Below are 22,052 nucleotides of genomic sequence, written 5' to 3'. Positions count from 1 at the left end.
ACTGCTAAGCAGAAAATAGACAAGGCACAAGAACAATCTGACTAAATGCTGGCATGGGGGCAATTGGGCTGTGAGTAGGGCCAGCTCCCAGAACCCTGGCTCAGCAATCGGGATGACAAAGTGGCAGCTTCATGGTCCTTGTCTTCCTTCTGTCAGAGGTCTTCTTCCTCCGGGTCTCACTCTGCAATGGACTAGAACTCCATCTGAGCCTTGGCTGGGCCTCCTGCCCTGTGAGGCCACCACGAGGAGCCTGGTGGAGGCTATGAGTGGGCAGGCGGCAGGTTCCAGCAGATTCCACACCTCTCCCAGACTGGGCTGTTGAACCATATTCCGGACTCGCTTCTTTCTTCCTTTCTTTTTTTCTATCTTCTTTGATTTTTGGGGTGAGGCATCTGATTAAAGATTGAGGCAGGTTAGCTCTAATGTATGAGGAAATTGAATGTGACAGAGTCCACAATTCAAAGTGACACCATCACACACACCACACTGCCCACACACCATGCTCGCCCAGCAGGCAGGCCCTCCACGTGTGGTCACCTTAGTGGTGCATCTGGGAAAGAAAAGAGAATCAGTTGCAGACCATGACTCTGGGTTCAAGGTAAAGGTGTCTGGCAAACCTCAACTTCAGTGCCTTAAGGAAAATCAGCAAGACGTTCTTAAAGAAGCCTGAACCCTGTAGCTCTCATTTGCTGCCTAAGGTACCAAATGTGTACATACATGCTACTGACAGCCAGACAGACAGACCAACAGTGGGGAGTGGGGCTCAGAGCAGCACAGTCAGCAGGGTGAGAAGTTTCAAGTCAGGAGATTAAGGATTTCCTAAACAGAGGGTGGTGGGAAACTCGACTTTCCTATGAAGCAGAAGGATCACTGCTGACCAACTGGCAGATCAGTTCTAACAGTCCAGCCACTGCCGACTAAGAAACCAAGGGATGCTTGTGTAGCTCAAGGAGGTGCTAAAAATGGCTTTGGCCACTAAAAGGAAATGACCAGTGGCAGGTGCATGGCCAGGTGCTGGCACGAGGGAGCAAGGAGGTGAGCTGACTTTCTCCTCACAGCACTGACACAGGGCACCAAGTAGTCTTTATGAGAACATGTGCAAATGTTTAAATCCTACTCCAAATGAAAAATCCTCCCATTATCTCAGCCTTTAACACTGTCTAGACCCTCTAATGAACACCCCTTTATCATGCACAAGTTGTAGAAAATGTAACTAAGTACTTTATTAGAGACAAGATAACAAGCATTCAAGTTTCCCTTGAAAATAAACCCTGTCATGAAACAAGATGAATTAGGAAGATGAACCTACAGAAAATACTAGGGAGCACAGGGCTGGAGACTCGCATGCAGCTCCATCTCATACATACCCTTCCAACACCGCACATCAAGCGCATGTTTTGCAAGTTGCTAAATTCTCTACCAAGTTAAAGAATACTGTAGTTACCACTGGTCATCACAAGGTGCAGGTGCAGACCCCATTAGCTCACAGCATTTTCAGGATTTTCAATTATCCACTCAATAGCAGCCCACCCCTGGAGCAACACAGAAGGATTTCAACATGGTGTAAAAAATCTGCCTCTCACTGCAGATGGCAGCTATAAGCCTGTAATTTAAACGGCAGAAGGAAAGTGCTGCAGTTTTAAAGATACAGCAGTAACCATTTGTGGGCAATCTTTTACTATCAGCAGGCAGTTTCTCAAGTTCAGAAATAAGGTGGTATGTATTCTGCCTAAAATTCTTGCATCAGGTTGGGCAATGCTGGCTCTGGCACCTCTGATCCACACTGTCACCTTCTGAGTGCAGGACAAGGGAAAACAGCAGCTCCCCTCATGGCCTCCTCCCTGCTTCGTCTCTAAGCTCAGGCTCCTGAATCCCTGGATGACCTGCCTCTCCATCTCCACCTCCACATCCTGGGCCCACACTCAGGCTACCAGCTGTCCCAGGCATCTCTCCAACTGACCAGGGATGCTGTCAGGTCATAACTATAGCTAGGGGAGGACTGAGTCTCTATCAGGCCTTCAACACAATAACCCCTAAGATAAGTGAATAAAAGAAATTTATTTGGCTGCAACCGTGTTTATCCTAATTTTTCTCAAAGGTCTGAAGTGGCTTTGGCCTCAGTATTCACTTCCTCCTGGACACACAGATCAGTGAGGTTCTGTCTCTTCCAGGGAGGGCTCGCAGGGGAGACACAGTGCATGCAGCTTCAGGCGTTCTGCTTCCCCTGCCTTCCCTGAACTGAGCTAAGCTACTACATACATTTCTCAGATTGGATTTTTCTAAACAGTGGAGCAGACTGGCTCTTCTAGACTAAATGCAAGCCATAAGTGGCTTTCCACTAAGTTGGAACTTAAGCATGGTGGGAAGGGAATACAGCTTAGGCAGCATCTAACTGATGCCCAAAATGAAGTATGACTAGAAAAATAAAAAATAAAAAGGAGGAGGAAGTGGGATGGGGAAAGTCAGGGGTGGGTGCAAAGCCAGGACAGCCTGGGGAAGATGTGAGCCTTGAGGTAAGCTAAGGTAAAAAGCCAAGGCCCTGCTCTGGGGAGTGGCATTACCTTGAACTTGAACACATCCAATCTCTCTCCATCAACTCTACTGGAGAGGGGCAACCTGGATTCCGGGAGTAGTCTCTGCCTCACTAACACAGCCCTCCACCTCGGGACCCCGCAGGAGAATGGCCTGGCTGCGTCCTGTCTCATCTCACCGCCACCAAGCTTACTCCCCAGTCCTGAAGAGAATGGCAACTGACTCCAAGAAAACTGCAAATGGAGAGGTCCAGCCAAAGCCATGTAATGCCTATTAAATATGAAAAATCCAGAATATCCTGCCTGACAATGCAAGCACATCTTTTTTGCTGTATGGGGTTTGTTGTGTTAACTGAACCTGTGATATTTCGGCTCTTTGCCTCATCTGGGTTTACCCTGCACTCTTCCCTTGTGTGGTCTCCTTTGCCTCTGGTTTTGAATGTAAATATGGAACATGTTGCGGCATTACAAGCTCAACTAGACAGAGGGCTCAGCACTTATGGACTTATGGGACTACACATTTCACCTTATTCTGGCACTTAAGAGCTACAGCACACACAGGGCCCAAACAGATCCATACCTTCTTTGCGTTAGATGATATTGTGTTGGCCATTAAACTTTCCAGATAGCTGCCAAGACTGATCCCCTTCACAGTGATGATGGCTTCTTGTGTGAGCACCGTCCTATGGAAGAGCCAGAAGTAAAAGGCTGAGCAGCCCTAAGAGAGGGGAGGCTCCAGCCCACCCTGACCTTGGAGTTCAACATGTCAATTCCAGGGCGAGACCACGTACATTTCAGGGTTCTCCGGATGGGGTGTGTACACCAACCTCTCGTTCACCGACACCAAGTTTGTGAGTGTGATCTTAAAAAAGGAACAATGGCTTTAGGTTCTACTTCTCTTGCATTTCTTCCCAAATCATCTTCCATCCCCAAATCAGCACTTACTGGAGCCAAAACAGAAGAAACATTTAGGCCAAGAAGGCACCACCACATTAAGTCCCGGGAAAACCGTGCCATGGCTGCTGCTCCTGGTGACTGTCACTTGCCCTCTCTCCACACCTCACCAAAACCTGAGTTGGGCCTGGCCTTCAAGAGACAGGTATCCCCACTTTTTGAAAGTTTGCATATTGCACTTTGCTTTTAGGAAAGACCTACATTAGCCCCTGTTTTCGCTAACTGAAAGAAATCCGAAGAGGATCTTTGCTTTTATGAAAAAAGATGAAAAGCAAATAGAGCGTTTGGCATTTGTTTTGCAGTGAGTCCATACAGAGGCAGTGCACACCCCCAAGTAGTGAGAGTGGCCCCACCAAGCTCCTTCCCCAGGAACCACTCAGCATCTTAGTACCACGCCCCATAGCCACAGACTGAGTCTGTGAGTATCTGTGCTTTATCTCCATTTATTTTGTGCATCATTACCAAGATGTGTCCTAAAGTAAACTGCTTCTTCACTTTACATCACTTTGGCTTCCCTAAGGTTTCATAGAAACGCTCTACTTTTGGATAGCGGGGGCCCTATATTTTCAAACTGCCAAACCTTCAGCAGAAAAGGACCAAAATATCCATGGGTTAGCATGCAGGTAAACAAGCAGGAAGCTTGCCACCCACCAGTGGCAGGCTCTGGCTTTGGGACTCTGTGTTCTGGGGGTTCATAGGGCAGAGCCCTGAATCTTCACAGACAGTGACAGCAAGGTTGTATAGGTACTGTCTCTTCCTGCAAACCAAGTAGCCTCCCATGTACATTTTAAATATTGTCCATTAAAACCTTTTTAAAAACTGGAACTCTAGACCACCACTGTCCCACAGAATTTTCTGTAATGTTAGAAATGTCCTATACTGTGCTGTTCATTGTTGAAGCCATTAAACATGCATGGCTAATGAACACTTGAAATGTAGCTAGTGTGACTGTGCTAATTAATTTTTAATTTTACTTAATCCTAATTAATTTAAATGGAAATAGCCACATGTGGCTGCCACATTGGCCAACAGAATTTTATCCTTAGCAAAGAGCCAATCCCAATATAAGACCTTTTTAAAAAAATTGTTTTAAGTGGTCAAAAGCAATATAATCTTCTAGCACTAATAAACTTAAAGCACTTATTTTTTTGCTCATGTAATAATATTTCACTGAACTCCCCTGCCTTGCCTCATTATTCTGGCAAAGTGGTTAGCTGGGAAATCTCTTTCCTTCTATTAAGTGCAAAGGAATCAAAAGAGTCTCATTAGTTACAGTTATTACAGTATACGGAAATATTTAATATTGAAAATTAAACTCAGATTAGGTATTATCATTTTATGTGCAATATTTTTATACCAGGCACTGTATTTTATAAACCTTATTTCTCTTCATGAATCCTCATAACAATACTATGAGATTTGTTCTTTTTTTCAGACGAGGAATATGAGAGAAAAGGTTAACAAGGAACATACTCAGTCATACAACTATTCAGTGATCATTTCAGGACACAGGTTCACAACTGTCCTACTCCATACCCTCTTTCCTTTCCATAAGACCTCACTGTAGCATGAACAATCCTCCTTTACTAAAAACGAAGATCTCATGAAGGACGAAGTGGAATTTCCCAAGTTGAGGAGAGAAAACATAATATGTAAATTGTCAGGAATGGCAGATAGGGGGGACCCCTGCAAGGATCTCTATGACTTCCCACAGAAAGGCTCTCTGGGACAAGGAAGGGAGCCATTGGCAAAGGTCACAGATGGCATGCCAAAAACTGCAAGTAGTTCAGAACCTAATCTTCCAGTACCCAGTGACATGATCCACAGTGAGATTTTTATCAAGTAAACCATGTTCCTAGCCCATGCATTCTCCCCATCATGTTTTATGAATGTGCATTAGGCCAATATAAATATTTTTAATTGAGAGAAGTGAGAGGGAGTGAAGGAGTTAAGTTGCTTTAAAATTACTGCTAAATCCAAAGGAAAAAATAAATAAAATTACTGTTAAAAATCACCTCTGCTATTAGAAGTCAGAATAGCAGTTATCCTGGGCGGGGTGGGAGTCTTGGAAAGGAGCAAGGGGTAGGGGGTGGGGAGGTGCAGCGGCTGGTCACATTCTGTCTCCTGATCCGTCTGCTGGTTACATAGGTGTGTTCATTCTGTCACAATTCATCATTACGTGCATATTTCTATAAATTTATTGTATTGGAATAAAAAAATAAATAAAATACTACTAAATAAGTTCAGCCTATTAAAAATGAATGATCACTTAGACCATAGGTAGGCTGGAAATAAAATTAAGTGAAGCCATTACGCACCATCACCAAGACATACCAAGCACGTTTCTTATCTTAGGCCATGCTTACATTGGTGGAACAAAGTTCCATTTTCTTTTCCACTGGATCCACAACAGAATGTTCTTTGATGTATGTCAAAGTCCTAGTGGTTCCCAAAATCTAAAAAACAAAGCAAAACTAGCCTAATGATGTGTTAAAATTTCATTTTGTAGCATCAAACACAAAATACCATTTCATTTACTAATTCACATATCTACACAGCTGGGGGTGCAGTGATGAACAAGCCCTGTGCAGGAACTGCGGGTTTCTGTTCTAGCAGGTGGGGTGGACACTGAACAAACAAATGAATTCAAATAGTGTTTGACACTAATAAATGTTTTGACAAAAAAGAAAACAGGAGGGGGAGGAGTGCAGGAAAGGCCCCTCTGCCAGCAGTAGAGCCAGGGAGGGAGGGAGGGTACCATGCAGACTTCTAGGGTTGGCAGGAGGGTGAACCATGTGAGGAGGTGGCGGGAGGGCAGCCATCTGTGAGCCAAAGAGAGGCTGAAACAGACCATCCCTGACGGTTCTCAGAGGAAACCACACTGCTGGCATCTTGCTCTCAGACTTCCAGCCTCCAAAATGGAGAGAAAACAAATGTCTGTGACTGAAGCCACCAATCTGATATTTTACTATGGCAGCCTCAGCAAACAGCTCCAACGCTGTGGAGTGATGCAGGAGAGGATCTGGTGGTGGCAAAGGCTAAGGGTGTGGGAGCCATGCCATATGTCAGGTGTGTCAGGACCCATGGAGGTGGGGAGATAAATGATGTTTACAGAGAAACAGATCATCTGTTGGGCTTCCCGGAAATCCAGAGTGGACACTCTAAGGGAAGGCTGTCGTTTGTTTCAGAGGGGTGCCATCTGGAGCAAAGCAGACATAGCCAGGGTGATGCAGCTGGAGTGGGAACGAGGCAGGAAACAGCTGGGTGACGCGGGTGTAGTGGGGTAGGGCAGGTACCAGCAGGGACAGGCAACTTCGGGCTCACCGCTCTCACGAGGCCGGGCAGCCCCCACTCAGTGCTGAGGAGGCGGTGGCTGTGAAGCCGGCCGCCACCATCTACACTGCGCTCCAGCACATCGACTCCCACGACACAGGGGTTCATCGGATTTGGGTACTTCCTCATAGCAGCCTTGATGACCGTGTCCCAAGGGTGGCTGGAGGGAAAATACAATCACCCAGCATAAGCAAGTAATCCCTATGATTTGTAAAGTGTGCCAGAGTGGCACTGGGAGCCAGAGATGCTGTGTGCCACAGTGTGAAATAATAAAAGCTTTTCCTTTTGGTTTTAACGAAAGGTACTGTACATTCAAACAAATATATCTGAGGAGTCTGGCTCCAGACCCAAATCCTGGATTCTGTGATCCATCTGAGCCAACCACAGGCAATCAGAAGGCTTTGCTATCAGGCCCCGCTTGGGGACCTGGGGCACAAACAAGATCTCAGGTCCTGACAGTTACACTCAGCAGGTCTGCGTTCCTAGTCCAGGAACCTCAACACAGAGCCTTCCTCATCACTGAGGGCCTTTGGCAGAGGCACATCCTTTCCTGTGGCCCAGCACTTCCTCCTCCTTTGTTGCCCTCCCTCTAGTCCATAAATAAGTACATGCTTTAGTTTGGGGCTACTGGGTAGTGAGACAATTATTCCTTTCCCCTGCTTGTCACCTGCCCTCCCCCTGCTGTTCCATGGGAGTGAAGAAACACTAGGGAGTTGGCACCACTTTTTTTTTTTTAAAGATTTTATTTATTTATTTTGAGAGAGAGGAAGGGAGGGAGGAAGAGGGAGAGAAACATCGATGTGTGAGGGATACATTGATCAGTTTTCTCTCGCAAGCCCCCACCTGGGGCCTGGCTCACAACCCAGGCATGTGTCCAGACTGGGATTGAATCAGCAACCCTTTGGTTTGCAGGCCAGCACTTAATCCACTGAGCCACACCAGCCAGGGCTGGCACCATTTTTTTACTCCTGCCTACACTTGTTGCAGTGAATAAAGGCTTGGCTGTGACTTAGTTGGGCTTCTTGTCCTAACTGACCATCTCAATACTTGGCAGCCTGACACCATTATAACAGAAAAACACACCTGTCTTATGCATATCGGGAACAGGCTACCGCTTCCAGCTACTGATGTGCTATGAAGAAGCAACTGCTTTGTTTCATCTTCTAAACAGTATATGACTTGAAGAGGCCACATATTTTTCTGGTTATAAAAATAAGTATCTGTGTGGGAGACTCAGAAGGTGTTCCTGTGCTGACCCTGTGGCTTCTCCTGCAGGATGTCATCATTCCTTCTCTGGCCCTGAGCCCTTGAGGTGAAGGGATGGATACCTGTGTCCCCAATTTGTTTCTTGCCATCAGAGATCCCAGGTAACTCTCTACCCCACTGCTTTCCCAAGCTCTGTGCTTATTTAGGCTCAAAACTTCAGACACAAGTCTGGGGGGAGCCAAGTCAGGTGCCATCTTGGCATATTCAGGGTGAACCTTCCCCCCACTGCACTTAATGTCCTAATTCTTCCTTTCTCCAGGATGTGTATGCTCCCAGGAAGCATCTGAGCCCCCTGCAAAGATAAGTATGTCTCAATGACACCATCATTTTTCCAGATGTACCCAAACATGTTTGAACAGCATGTGTAGACACAGCACAGACTCAAGAACTAGACCTATGCACACACATTTACAGATGCATGCACACACACTTTAAAAAATTAAACTGGGATTGTGCTCAATATATGGACTTATCATTTACTTTTTATATTTCAATGATAAACATTTTCTATACCATAAAGCTATTTTCAGAAATATGATTATAAATAGCTGCACAATAGGTCATCCTGTAGATATTTATATTTAACCATTCCCTAATCATAGGTTCTTTCCATTGCTTCCAATTTTACACTGTAAAATAAAGATAGTAGTGAACATTTGTCTACACCAGTCTTTCAACATACCTAATTTTTCCTTAGGTTAAGTTCCTAAAAATGGAGTTACTAAATCAAATATTAAAGATTATGAACATATTAAAGGGTCTTGTTCCATATTTGATCTCTTTTTTAGATAGTATTAACCATTAATCTAGTTTATCCTCATAAAACTCTTGTCCCAGGTCAAAAAGTTGCAGCAGGACCCAGACTAGAACAAGTTCTCCCAACTCCCTACCCTATATTCTTTCCATTACATTCCATGGCCTCCAAATTGTGAAGGCCTGGTCTAGAATCCCCTCTCTTTAACAAAGAAACACTTTTACAAACCATGGAATCATGTCACTAAGTTAATGTGTTCACTGGCTTTAGCATAAAGAGATGAAGAAGCTGATATCTGGTTGATCCAGATGACCCTATAAGACACAGAGAGTGAGACCTTTCTTCTCTGAGGAAGAACTGTCAGGTACAAGGTCAACTCAAGATCTTGGGGAGGGAGAATCTAGAGACACATGAAAGTAGCAAGGGTCCAATTACACAGGCAGGCCTTCTCAACAAAATGATCTGCGAGCCTTGTACGTCAAGTTCCTCGGGGTTGTTCTCATAAAAACCATTACTTTAAGCAGAATAGGCTGTGCTTTCTAAAATTACTTAAAACTATCTAAAGGTTGAGGAAATATTTGCATTAAACGTATCTCCCACATTAATATTTTTTTATTTAGAAATCCTACATTGTTTATCTAAGATTTAAACTAAATACAACTTGCTTAAAATACATAAATAATTCCACTAATTATAGCAGGATGGTCACACAAGTTAATATAGACATTGACAGAACAATGGAGGAAAAGAGTAAACATAGTAACATTTTTTAAGTAACAAAGTTTAAGTACAGAACTCAGTATCACACACATCTTGGTTAAAGAAAACAGCTGACACTCATTCAACTGGCAAGACCCAAAAAGTCTGACAACATCAAGTATTGGAGAGGGTGTGGGAGAGTAGGGAGACAAGACCCACTGGGGATGGAAGCTGGCACGACCCCTGGGAGCGCAGTTTACCAAGAGATGGCAAGAAAGCATGAGCACCTCTCCATCAGCATTCTCAGCTGCCTGGGTTAGGCACACAAGGAACTGATAAGTTTATCCTCAGAAGGAAGTCTGTGGTCACAGCTCACGGTGGCCACGGCAGAGTGGGAACCATCCCCAGGTCAGGAAGCCTCTGTGCCCCTCACTGCAAGGCAGCTACGTGGAGCACAGGGCTGCCGCAGTGGCAGTGGTAGGATTAACTCCCTTCCCATACTGGGCAGTGGGAGGGAATGACCTAGGCCTCTCTCTATGCACAGCAAGGGTGTCAGAAACATGAAGTGGGATAAAATTACAGGATGCCTGGGATTTTCCTAAAATAAACTAGAGGAAGGAATGGTGGGTGGGAAGATATGAAACCAGACTGGCTGCAAGAGGGAGAATGTCAACCAGGAAGATGGTACTGGGCACTCATTGTTCTAGTCTCCACTTTTTAAAAAAAAATCCTCACCCAAGAATATCTTTATTGATTTGAGAGGGAGAGAGAAACATTGATGTGAGAGAAACATCAATCAGCTGCCTTCCATACACCCCCAACCAGGGACAGAACCCACAACATAGGTATCTGCCCTTACAGGGGATCAAACCCTCAAACTTTTGGTGCATAGGATGATGCTCTGACCAACTAAGCCACCTTGGCCAGGGCATTCTAGTCTCCACTTTTTCATACTTTTAATAGCAAGTAAAAAAAAAAAAAAAAGGATGAAGGCAGCCACAAACAAGGTAAAGTGCTCCTGCAACCTACCCAAAGCAACTCTAGCCTTGGTTCAGAGGTTCTGAGTGTGGTCCATACACCCAGAGGCTCCGACACCCTTTCAGAAGGTCTGCAAGGTCAAAACTATTTCACAATGCTACTAAGACACTATTTGTCTTTTTCACCCTACTGACATTTATGCTTCAAAAGCAGGACCAAGTAAAACTGCTGGCCTCTCCCCACGAATTAAAGCCAGGGACCCAAACCACACTCATGGTCACTGCTCACTGATGTGAACTCAGGAAAACGATCCCAGTGTTTCTTAAGACTATCCATGATGATGCTCTGACCAGTGTAGCTCAGTTGATTAGGTGTTGTCCCACAAAGCAAAGGGTCACAGGTTTGATTCCTGGTTGGGGCACATATTAGGTTGCAGGTTCGGTTCCTGGTCGGAAAATGTGGGAGAGCAGGCCGGTGGATGTTCCTCTCTCACATCGCTATTTCTCCCCCTCCCTTTCTCCCTTCCTTCCCCTTTCTCTAAAAATAAATACATAAAATATTTAAAAATAAAAAGACTATTCATGATTAAAGAGTAAAATTACTCAAGATTCCCTGAATCCTTTTCATTAATTTTGACCACATGACAGCTAAGGCCCAAACTGGGATTAGATACCCCACTATGCTTGGCCCTAAATCTAAACAATTTATATAACAAAATTATTCACCAGCATACTACTAGCTACAGACTAAAACTCAAAGGATTTGATGGTGCTTTATATCTCTCTAGAAGTCTGTTCTGTAACCAATAAACCCCAATAAACCTCAATAAACCTCACCAACCTTTGTCAATTCAGCCTATATACCACCATCTTCAGCAACCCCTAAAAAGGAATTATAGTAGGCTCAAATATAAGACATATAAGGTCATACGAAGAACACATGGAGTGCTTCTGCTGTGCACAGAGGTCTAAAGAGGCCGGGGAAGTGCTGAGCAGCTGTTTGGGTGGTGGGTCCAGCTGTCTGCTTCTTTCCATGCCCATTACTTCTACTTGAAACAACTCAGGGACAAACTTTGGTTATTTAGTCTAGAGTATCTGGCAGATATTTTCTCAAAAATTAATAAAATAAGCCCGTAATTTTAAGGAAAACAACTGATAGTATTTGTTGCAAAAGATAAAATTTGAGTTTCAAGTGAAAGTTGGAATTTTCAAAAACTTGTATCTACTCCCATGACCTGATAACTGCCCCATACTATAACCAGGTAAACCCATATATTTCAAATGCCCAGTGCAAATTGCCACAGATCATACACCAGCGAAAAGACTCATTCAAAGCACAGGACAGGCCAATTACTCCAGTCATTATGATTTCAGATTTTACACTGTACCTACCTTGAGAAACTATCACTTATTTTGTTGTAGTAGCAAAAAGTAGCTGCAAATACTTTTTAAAACTATTAAAATATTCCTATGTTTTCCAACAGGGTTTTAGTCACACACTGTGTGAGGTTAGGTTTTATTCACATACTTCAACCGAAACAACAGATTGTAAAACACTGAATGCAGAAGCAGATGAGTATCAAGCTATCTTCTATTAAGCCAGACAGACACTATAGAAATGAGCAAAAACCAACAAACATACACACACACAGAGAGAGAAATAATATCACTCTTCTTATTTGGGGGGTTTGAAAATATAGGGTTTTTTAATAATAAAAGTGTTAATTATGTTAATATAATGGGGTTATTGTTAATTTTAATGAATTAAATATGATTTAATTTCCCAGTTTTAATTTCTAATATGGAAAATGTGGATAGCTATAATTCACATAAAATAACTGTTTGGGGTCCCCAATATTTTCTAAGAGTATAAAGAAGTCCTGGGCCTGAAGAGTCTGAGAATTACTGGACTAAATAGGTCCTCAATTAGGTGAACCAGAAATATATATACAAGTGGTCACTGAAGTATGATGTAAAATAAGGCAGAAAACTTAATGTCCTCTCAATAAGAGAAAGGATAAATTGTAACATTCATACAATGGAATATTATATAGTTATGATATATATATAATATATATATATAATGTGTGTGTATATATATATATATATATATATACACACACACACCACACACACATCTCAAAGCCATACTATTGAGAGGAAAGGGAAATTGGCAAAAGATCTGTACAAGAGGATGTCATTGATTTCTGCTTTAAAACAAACACAAGCACACATAAATGTAGTCAAATGGAATATATACCTTCTGAGGAATACCTACATATTCATAATCTTCTCTGTCTGTGGGGAGAGAGGGGGACTACTGCACTGGGGAGGTGCTTCAACTCGTATCTGTAATGTTAAATTTTCTTATTTAAAAAATAAAAAAGAAGCAAATACCTACAACCTAGATTACTCTATCCAGCAAAACTATCATTTAGAATGCAAGGGCAGATAAAGTGCTTCCCACACAAGGTAAAGTTAAAGGAACTCATCATCACCAAGCCATTAATACATGAAAGGTTAAAGGGACTTATTTAAGAAAAAGATCAAAACTATGAACATTAAAATGACAACAAATTCACAACTATCAACAAATGAATCTAAAAAACAAAACCAAAAACAAACCAAGCAAACAACCAGAACAGGAACAAAATAATAGGTATGGGGATCATTTGGAGTGTTATCAGCTGGGAGGGAGAAGGGGGAGAATGAGGGAAATGGTGCAGGGATAAGAAGCATAATTGGTAGGAACAAAATAGCTGGGGGACTGGGGGTGGGGGGAGCGAGGGAATATTAAGAATGGTATAGGCAACTTCCTACCAAGATGGAGCCCTAGACAGACACGTTGCATCTCTCTTCACAACTAAGAAGGAATATAACTACCTCAAAACTAGAGACAACCAGAAGTTCCAGAAAACCAAGCTGCATGGAAGTCCAACAAACAAAGATATAAAGAAGAAATACTCATCCAGACAGGTAGGAGGACGGAGCCAGAGCAGAGAGGACACAGTATGGCGGTGGCAGCGGCGGCAGGGGCAGGCTGGCGGAAAGCAAAGTCACACACTTAAAAAAGTCAAGAGGGACACCTGGGGAGCACTCCCAGCACCAGACCAGACTGCACAGCTCACAGTTCCAACTCCAGGGACAATAATGCCTCATTGCTTCTGACTGTGCAAACCAGTGGGGGTTGGGGCAGAGGAAGAAACTGCTGGTCTCTCAGCAGAGTTTACTTGTTTAAAGGGTTCCCACAATCCTAGAATGTCTGCAAACCCACCCACTCTGGGAACAACAGCCAGGGCAACATCTAGAGAGGTGCCAGGCTCATACAGAAGTGGGAGAAGTGCCTGGAAAAGGGACAAGTGCTGAGCAAGTGGCATTGTTTCCTCTCTGACCCCTTACCCACACACAGCACCACAACATAGTGAAATAGGTCACCCTGTACTGATGAATACCTAAGGCTCTGCCCCTTATAACATAACAGGAGTGGCAACTCCATCTAAGACACAGAGGCAAACAAACCCAGGAACCTGTAAAGATGAGGAGACAGAGAAGTATGGCCCAAAGGGGGTAATGGATCAAGGCTCCAGTGGGAGAACTAAGCACGGAGGAGATAGTCAACCTAACAGATGTAGAGTACAGAACACTAGTGATGAAGATGCTCACAGGCTTGAAAGATTTGCTTAAGTACGGCAAACGCATAAGGGAAGAAGTGAAGGCTGTGCTAAATGAAAGGAAGGAAAATCCACACAAAACCAATGGTGAAGGAAAGGAAACCGGGGTTCAGATCAATAATTCGGAACATCTCGTCGTCGGCAGCCGTCCGTCTCAAGAGACGATGGTGTAGCTTCTTAAGAGTCTATCTGCACTGCCGAGAATGGCTGTGCAGTCCAACTCGGGAGTGACACGGTATCTGTCTCCTCCCGTGTTGAATCGACATCTTGTGATGACGCTGGAGTGTCCTCTCCAGTGAAGCTGAAGCTACAGAGCCTGGGCAGGGTGATATGGAGGGTCTGCTGTTGCCCATGCAGCAGACCCCCCCTCTCTTCGCAGCTGAAGGGTCCAAGGGAAAGACGGAGTCAGTACAGCTTGGCTTCAGGTGCGCCGCAGGAGTTGCCGGTGTTGACAACAACGTCAAACCGCCTTAGGGACTCCGGCTCCAGATTTTCTGTCGGGGTTTACTCCCTTAGCCTTTCCCCTGAAGAGGTATGCCGCAAGGCAGCGGAGGTTTTTTGGAGTCAGAGTTTTCCTTCTCTGATGTGCCCTGACTGGAAGATCGAACCAGTGACACTTAGCTCGCAAGGCCGACGCTCAATCCACTGAGCCAAACCAGCCAGGGCATGTGGTATATTACACTTATTGATTTGTGAATATTAAACCATCCTTGAATCCCTGGGATAAGTCCCACTTGTTCGTGATATAGGACTTTGTAATGTGTTCAGGATTTTAGCATCTATGTTCATCAGCAACATTGGCCTGTAGCTTTCCTTCCTGCTGTCCCCTTACCTGGCTTCGGAACTAGGGCAACACTGGCTTCATAGAAAGAGCCTGGGAATCCCCCCTCTTCCTGGATCCCCTGGAATGTTTAAGGATAGGCATTAGTTCTTCCGTAAATGCTTTGCAAAATTCGCCTGTAAAGCCATCCGGTCCAGGGCTTCCGTGTGCCAGGGGTTCTTTGATTACTGCCCCAATTTCATTAGTTGTCACTGGTCTATCCAGGCCCTCCGCTTCTTTCTGATTCAGCTTTGGAAGATTGTATGTTTCCAGAAATTGATCCATTTCATCAAGGTTGTCAAATTTCTTGCCATACAGTTGTTTCCAGTAATTTCTTACAATGCTTTGCAGTTCTATGGTTGTGATTTCTCCTCTTTCACCTCTGGTCTTGTTTATCTGGGTCCTCCTTTCCTCTGGATGAGCCTGGCTAAACGCTTGTCAATTTTATTCTTTCAAAGAACCAACTCCTGGCCCTATTGGTCCCTTGAATTGTTTGTTTGGTCTCTATGTCGTTCAATTCTGCTCTGATCTTGATTTCCTTCCTTCTACTCACTCTGAGCTTTGTCCGTTGTTTTATTCTAGTTCTTGTAGCTGTAGGGTTAGGCTTTTTATTTGAGATTCTTCTATCCTTTTCAGGTAGGTCTGCATTGCTATGAACTTTCCTCTCAGGACCGCTTCCGCTGTGTCCCATAGGTTCTGGGCTGTTGGTATTCATTATCATTTGTTTCCAGAAACTTCTTGACTCATTCCCTAAAGGCATTGTTAACCCATTTATCATTCAATAGCATGTTATTCATTCTCCATGAGTTTGAATGTGTTTGAGTTTTCTCCTTGATGTTGATTTCCATTTTCAAGTCATTGTGATCTGAGAAGATGCTTAATATAATCTCAACTTTCTTGAATTCGTTGAGGCTTTTTTTGTGTCCTGCCATGTGGTCTATCTTAAAAAATGTTCTATGTGCACTTGAACAGAATGTATATTTTGCTTCTTGGGGGAGAAAAGCTCTATATCTACCAATTAAGTCCATTTGATCCAGAGTGTTGTTCGGAACATAAGGAAGAATAAAACAGTCAACCAGTACAGAATGAGGAAACAAGAATAGAAAAAAATTAGGAGAGTCTTATGAACCTCTGGGACAACTTTAAATATGCCAACATCTGAACCATAGGGATGCCAGAAGGATAATAGGAAGAGCAAGAAATTGAAAACTTATATGAAAAAATAATGAAGGAAAACTCCCCAAATTTGGCAAAGGAAGTAGACATACAAGTCCAGGAAGCACAGAGAGTCCCAAACAAGCTAGACCCAAAAAGGACCACACCAAGGCATATCATAATTAAAATGCCAAAGGTTCAAGATAAAGAGAATCTTAAAAGCAGCAAGAGAAAAGCAGAGAGTTACCTACAAAGGGATGCCTATAAGACTATCAGCTGATTTCTCAAAAGAAACTTTGCAGGCAAGAAGGGACTGGCAAGAAGTATTCAAGGTGATGAAAAGCAAAGACTTACAACCAAGACTACTCTACCCAGCAAAGCTATAATTCAGAATGAAAGGGCAGATAAAGTGCTTCCCAGAACAGATAAAGCTAAAGGAGTTCATCATCACCAAGCCATTATTATATGAAATGTCAAAGGGAGTAATTAAGAAAAAGATCAAATTATGAATATTAAAATGACAACAAACTCTCAACTATCAACAACTGAATCTAAAAAATAAAAACAAAATCCAACTAAGCAAACAGAATAGGAACACAATAATAGGTATGGGGATCATTTAGAGGGTTATCAGCTGGGAGGGGGCAGGGGGAGAAATGGGGAAGTGGTGCAGGGATTAAGAAACATAATTGGTTGGTACAAAATAGACAGGGGGAAGTTAAGAATAACATGGGAAAGGATGAAGCCAAAGAACTTATATGCATGACCCATGGACATGAACTAAAGGGGTGGGATTGCTGGAGGGAACAGGGCTGTTGGGCAGAGGGGAGCAAAGGGGAAAAGAATTGCAACTACTGTAACAACATAATCAGTAAAATACACTTAAAAAAATCATAGGACTTAAAAGAAGGAACTCCTACCTTTATTGCAGCATGGATGGAATTTGACAGTATTATGCTGATTGAAATAAGCCAGGCAGGGAAAGACAAATATCATATGATCTCACCTAATATGGGAAACTAATGAACAAAACAAACAAATGAGCAAAACAGAACCAGAGGCATGTAAACAAGAAACAGACTAACAGTGACAAGAGGGGAGTGGGGAGGGGGAAAAGAGGGGAAAGAGGGGAAGGGCCTAATTAAGGAACAAGTATAAATGACCCATTGACATGGACAACAGGGTGGGGATTGGCTGTGGGAGAGGGGGGAGGTGGGTAGAGCAGGGGAGATCAAAGGGTGGAAAATGGGACAACTATAATAGAAAAACAATAATAATTTTTTTAAAAGAAAAAAAAAGAATGGTATAGGTAAGAAAGAAGCCAAAGAACTTACACACACGACCCATGGACATGAAATAAGGTGGGGTTGGATAGCTGGAAGAATGGATGGAGGGGAAAAAAGGGGCAAAAATTGGGAAAACTGTAACAGCATAATCAATCAATATACTTTTTAAAAAATGGTGAGGACAGGGGCACTCTTTTCCCTGCTTCTGACTAGAAAGTAAGTTTGCTTTAGAGAGTCATCTTTTCCACAGCCCTTAGTTCCCTGAGATAGACATTATCTACTAGAGAGAGACCTTTCCTGGTAGTTGTTGGAATTCACAGAGTATGAGATCTGTCCAGAAAGTAACCAACCATATAATATGAACAATAAGAGACATTTATTGAAGAACATAAAGATACAAGAAACATTGTACATAAGACAATGATGCGTCATTCCCCTCAAAGCAGGCACCTTGGGACCTCACACAGTTCTCTCAATCGTCATCAGCTGCCATCAATCATCTGAAATCTCTTCCCCTTCAAAGGTGATTTTAGTTTTGGGAAAAGCCAGAAGTCACAGGGCACCAAATCTGGGCTGTAGAGATGCTGAGTCACCTGGGTGATCTGATATTTCACCAAAAAACTGCACAAGATGTGATGCCTGAGTGGGCGCGTTGTCATGATGAAGCTGCAATCACCAGTTGCCCACAGCTGCGACCTCTTGAATCATCCGAATAGTTTCTGTGGAAGAATGTTCAAGCTTAACGCAAAATTTGATGCAGATTCATCACTCTACTTGATCAGTCATTTTAAATGCGAAGTCCACACAGTACACATGCTCACTCAATGGCGTCTCCTGCCCCCACTGACTAGTACAGTGAAGTTGTCATTGTTCATGCATGCACACTCTCCTTGACCACCAGGTTACACAAATGTCACAAAAACCATTTGCGTTATATTAACAATGGCTGGACTTTTTCTGGACAGACCTCTACTTGTATTTGCTGTTCCTGAAGATTTTATAGGTCTACCTGAAACCTAATCAGTGCTGTGAGGACAAAATTTATAAACCTGTTAACTTTTAAATGCCCCTTTCTATATTTATTTATTTCAGTTCTATATTTTTAATTACTATTTAGGCAATCTGAAACCCGGTCTAGGTAACACACATTAATTCAGATGGCTTTCTCAAAGGATTCTCCATTTCTGTAGGTGAGTTTATATTGCTCTCTGCCATGCCTAATTTCCAGTCCCTGGGGTTTCTTTGGGATGTGGACAAAAGAAGAAATCTTGATATGATCAAAAGTTTTTGTGCCTCATTATTTCTTGCCTTTCCAGAGCAAATGTATTAATTTTTGATCAAGTATTCATCAGACAGTATAACACATATATCAAAGAAAGAAGTAGAGAAAGAAAAGACCTATAATCCTCAAACTAAAAAAAAATCAGAAATTTTAAAGGATTTAGCAAGGGGAGAACTCCACAGTAAACCCAGCCAAAAAGCTGGGCTTCCCATTGTGTGCTGTGCCACTGCACATTACTGCATCACTGGCAAACCATCAGCCCCAGGGGCCTACCCGACATTGTCCTCAGCCAGCTGCATTCCATGTTTGTCAGTTTTCATTATGTCCTTTTGCTTAACTTCAAAAATCAATGGCAGGGATCAGCGCCTAGTCCACAGCAGCCTGGGGGCTGACTGAAATGCCATTAGCAGGTAGCCACCCTCATTTTGAAATGGCATCTGATCTCCATGAGATACATCAGCCCCTCACAGAGCACCTACTATGTGCCAGGCACCGGTAGCATGCCAGGGATATAAAATGAGTGAAGTACTGATACAGGCAACCACAGGGATGAACCTCAAAAAAAATGATGCGAAGTGAAAGAAGGCAGACACAAAAGACCACATGTTTTATGATTCAGTTTATATGAAATGTCTAGAAAAGGCAAATCTATAGAAACAGAAAGCAGACTAGCAGTTGCCTGGGACAAGAGATAGTAGTGGAGAGTGACTGCAAATGGACAAGTGGGGTCTTTGTAGGATGATGGACATGTTTTAAAACTGATCTACGGTGTTAGTTGTACAACTCCAAATATACTAAAAATTGTTGAATTGTACACTTTTAATTTGTGAATTTTATCAAGTGACTTTTCACAGCTGACATTCACTGCTGCTTGTCAACCAACATTTTATGAACTTCTAGGGCAGTTCTTGTCAACTATTCCATGAGAAAATTGCCCCACTGCCCAGGCCTGTACAGTTTGCAATGACTTACTTCTCCCCTCTGCAATTAGATGGTACCAGTTTAGTCCCACCCTTGGGAGAACTGAGAGAAGAATCTCTGGAGCAATTCTCACTGAGGCTTTCACTGGGTCTCTCAAGAAACCCCAGTTGAGAAAGTCTGTGCAGGCTGTGCAAATATTAACACTAAAATCAAATCCTATCAAGTCTAAAGATTTCATTAAAAATAATTTGGAGGTTTTAACCTCTTGATAAATTTTTATCATAATTTTACATAATAAAAGGTCTTGGATGACAATTCCATTTCATGCAGTTTTAATTGTTTTTAATTTATTTTTAAATAATAGTTGACTTTTTAAAAAATATTTTTGTAAGTGGGGCTGAGGTATTCAAAAATCTTTATTCCTTTAAAAATATTAAAGAATAATTTCAGTGTCACAAGTGACTTAAGACAAAGATACCACTTAGGTCACAAGGGCACTTTTAAACAGCTCCCAGTTTTCCATGCTAGCTTGGAGACCTTCCAAGCCCACAAGTGCATTCCATGCCACAATCCCCACGTGCCTTCTCCCTATCTGGCTTCCTCCCGAGCTCCTGGGCCTCTGTGAACCATTCATTTATAAAACAGGCTTAATGTTTGTGATCAGCTGCACTGCGTAATCTCAGCAAAAGACCAGACCGCTCTCCAGGCCTCCGCTCTCCTTAGGACCCCGCGCCCCTTAACCCAAATAAGAACAGAATGTAAACGAGATCAGGCCTGGCTGGGCTGAGGAGTACGCACTGTCGCCTTGCCAGGTCCCGTCCCAGCAACGTCTACCCCACCAGGAGCGCCACGCTGAGAAGGGTGCTCCCGACCCCAGCCTTCCAATCGTACAAGGCGAGCTGAGGTTCATCCGCCGGTCCGCCCTCCTTGGTCCCGGAAAGGAGAGGCCAATCCCCTCCCCAGCGCTTCAGTAATCCCGCCACGGACTCCAGCGGTCAGGCGGCGCCTCCACGGAAGCGCACAGTACCACTTCGCCGTCTCGCTACCAGACTACGCCCCTCAAAGGGACAGACAGCCTGAGCATCTTTTTAGGCGGCCGAGGCTGCGATCCGGGAATGGTTAATGCCAGGCTGGCCCTTCTAGGCCTCCCGCAGCGGCGAGGGGGCAGGAGCCGGAGCCACCCGGGACCCCACGGTGGCCCGTAGCCGAACCTCACCCGAACACGTGCTCCGAGCTCCAGATCTTCATCGCCGCCGGACGCCGACCTCAGGGCGCGGGCTCCCAGCTCCCGACTCTGAGCTCCCGGTTGCCCCACTCGACGCCGTGCGTGGGCGAGGCCTAGGCGGGATAGGACGCGACGAGGGCAGGGAGCTCTCGGTTGCCACCAGCTGGTGTGTCAGGTGACCCTGCGAGCTGCGGCGGCTAAAAATAGGAATGCGGGATGCGGCAGTCCTGGCTGACTAAGGATCTGCACCGCAGGGAGGCTAGCAGACAGCACCCACCACAAATGCGGGGACGCGGGTGGCAGCTAATCCTTATAGTCCAAGTTGTGCGTTTTCTTACGAAGCCCTTTCCAGCCAGGCGTTTTTCTACTGTTGAGAAACATAAAGAAAAATAAAACTGCCCGCCCAAAAACCTTTCCGTAGTAGAAGAAAAAAATAATACAGTATTGAATAAGCATTAACCCAGAATGCGGTAGGCTTCACAGACAGTCTGCTAAAGAAACTGCAAAGACAGCAAGAAACCTCACTTTTTTACAGACTCAAACATGTGCAACCCGTCACATTCACGTTCTCAGATGAGAGGACTTGACAGCGCCGTTTGTCACCCGGAGTTCATCCTAAATTCACCCAGCAATTGGAGCGGCCATTTGTGTTTGCTAATTCATCTAAAGGGGAAAGAAGTTTCTAATGTTGATACAGGAAGCAGGTTTGCAACTTGGAGCCAGGTGCTGCCTGAAAGTTAGGCTAATATTTCAAATTGATGGCTCCCAGGACCTTGAGAAAAAAACACTCCTGGGTTGTAATGGCCCAGTTAGCTTTTAAAAGCATTTATATACACCTCAAAAAGACAAAGAACTTATAATTACAAGTTTTCTAGAGTAAAAGCTCTGAGAAAAGGGAAAGGAAGGGCTCTTTCCCTTTGCACCAGGGAAAAATCAACTTTTTCTTTCCAGAGTTGTGTTAATCCTGCACCACCAGAAACAAAGTTCACTTGCAAAGAAGCCAGATGCTTGTTTTGAGAAGAGGGTGGTCCTCTGCAGGATGAGGTGGGGCATGGGGACATGAGGGCCGGAACTGCATTGAGCTTGCTACCGAATCCAGCACCTAGCCCAGCTCCAGCATCGAGTGGGCAGGAGGAGCCTATATTTGTGATGAGACAGTGAAGTGGAAAGTGCACCAG

The 22,052-nt window shown here is 43.8% G+C and overlaps 1 protein-coding gene across 5 annotated transcripts in view; it reads right to left on the bottom strand.

Annotated features, from left to right (window-relative positions):
• Window positions 1-22,052, bottom strand: part of PRELID3A (PRELI domain containing 3A) — a 56,413-nt gene that overhangs the window by 11,395 nt on the left and 22,966 nt on the right. For 2 of the 5 annotated variants that reach the window (XM_090285839.1, XM_090285843.1), the window contains exons 1-5: window positions 20,866-21,067; window positions 6,810-6,978; window positions 5,852-5,941; window positions 3,323-3,393; window positions 3,112-3,214 (exon numbers count right to left, since the gene is read on the bottom strand). In XM_090285839.1, the coding sequence (XP_090141965.1) occupies window positions 3,112-3,214; window positions 3,323-3,393; window positions 5,852-5,941; window positions 6,810-6,978; window positions 20,866-20,897 (465 nt within the window). In that variant the 5' untranslated portion in view covers window positions 20,898-21,067. Of the gene's footprint in view, window positions 1-1,383; window positions 1,533-3,111; window positions 3,215-3,322; window positions 3,394-5,851; window positions 5,942-6,809; window positions 6,979-17,800; window positions 18,166-20,865; window positions 21,068-22,052 lie in introns of those variants that run through there. The other 3 variants (XM_090285842.1, XM_090285840.1, XR_016512731.1) reach the window with 3 other exon arrangements.

Source organism: Furipterus horrens, unplaced genomic scaffold (assembly GCF_987537825.1).
Source record: "Furipterus horrens unplaced genomic scaffold, mFurHor1.1.pri manual_scaffold_8, whole genome shotgun sequence".
NCBI lineage: Eukaryota > Metazoa > Chordata > Mammalia > Chiroptera > Furipteridae > Furipterus > Furipterus horrens.
This window is presented reverse-complemented; position numbering and strand designations above follow the sequence as displayed.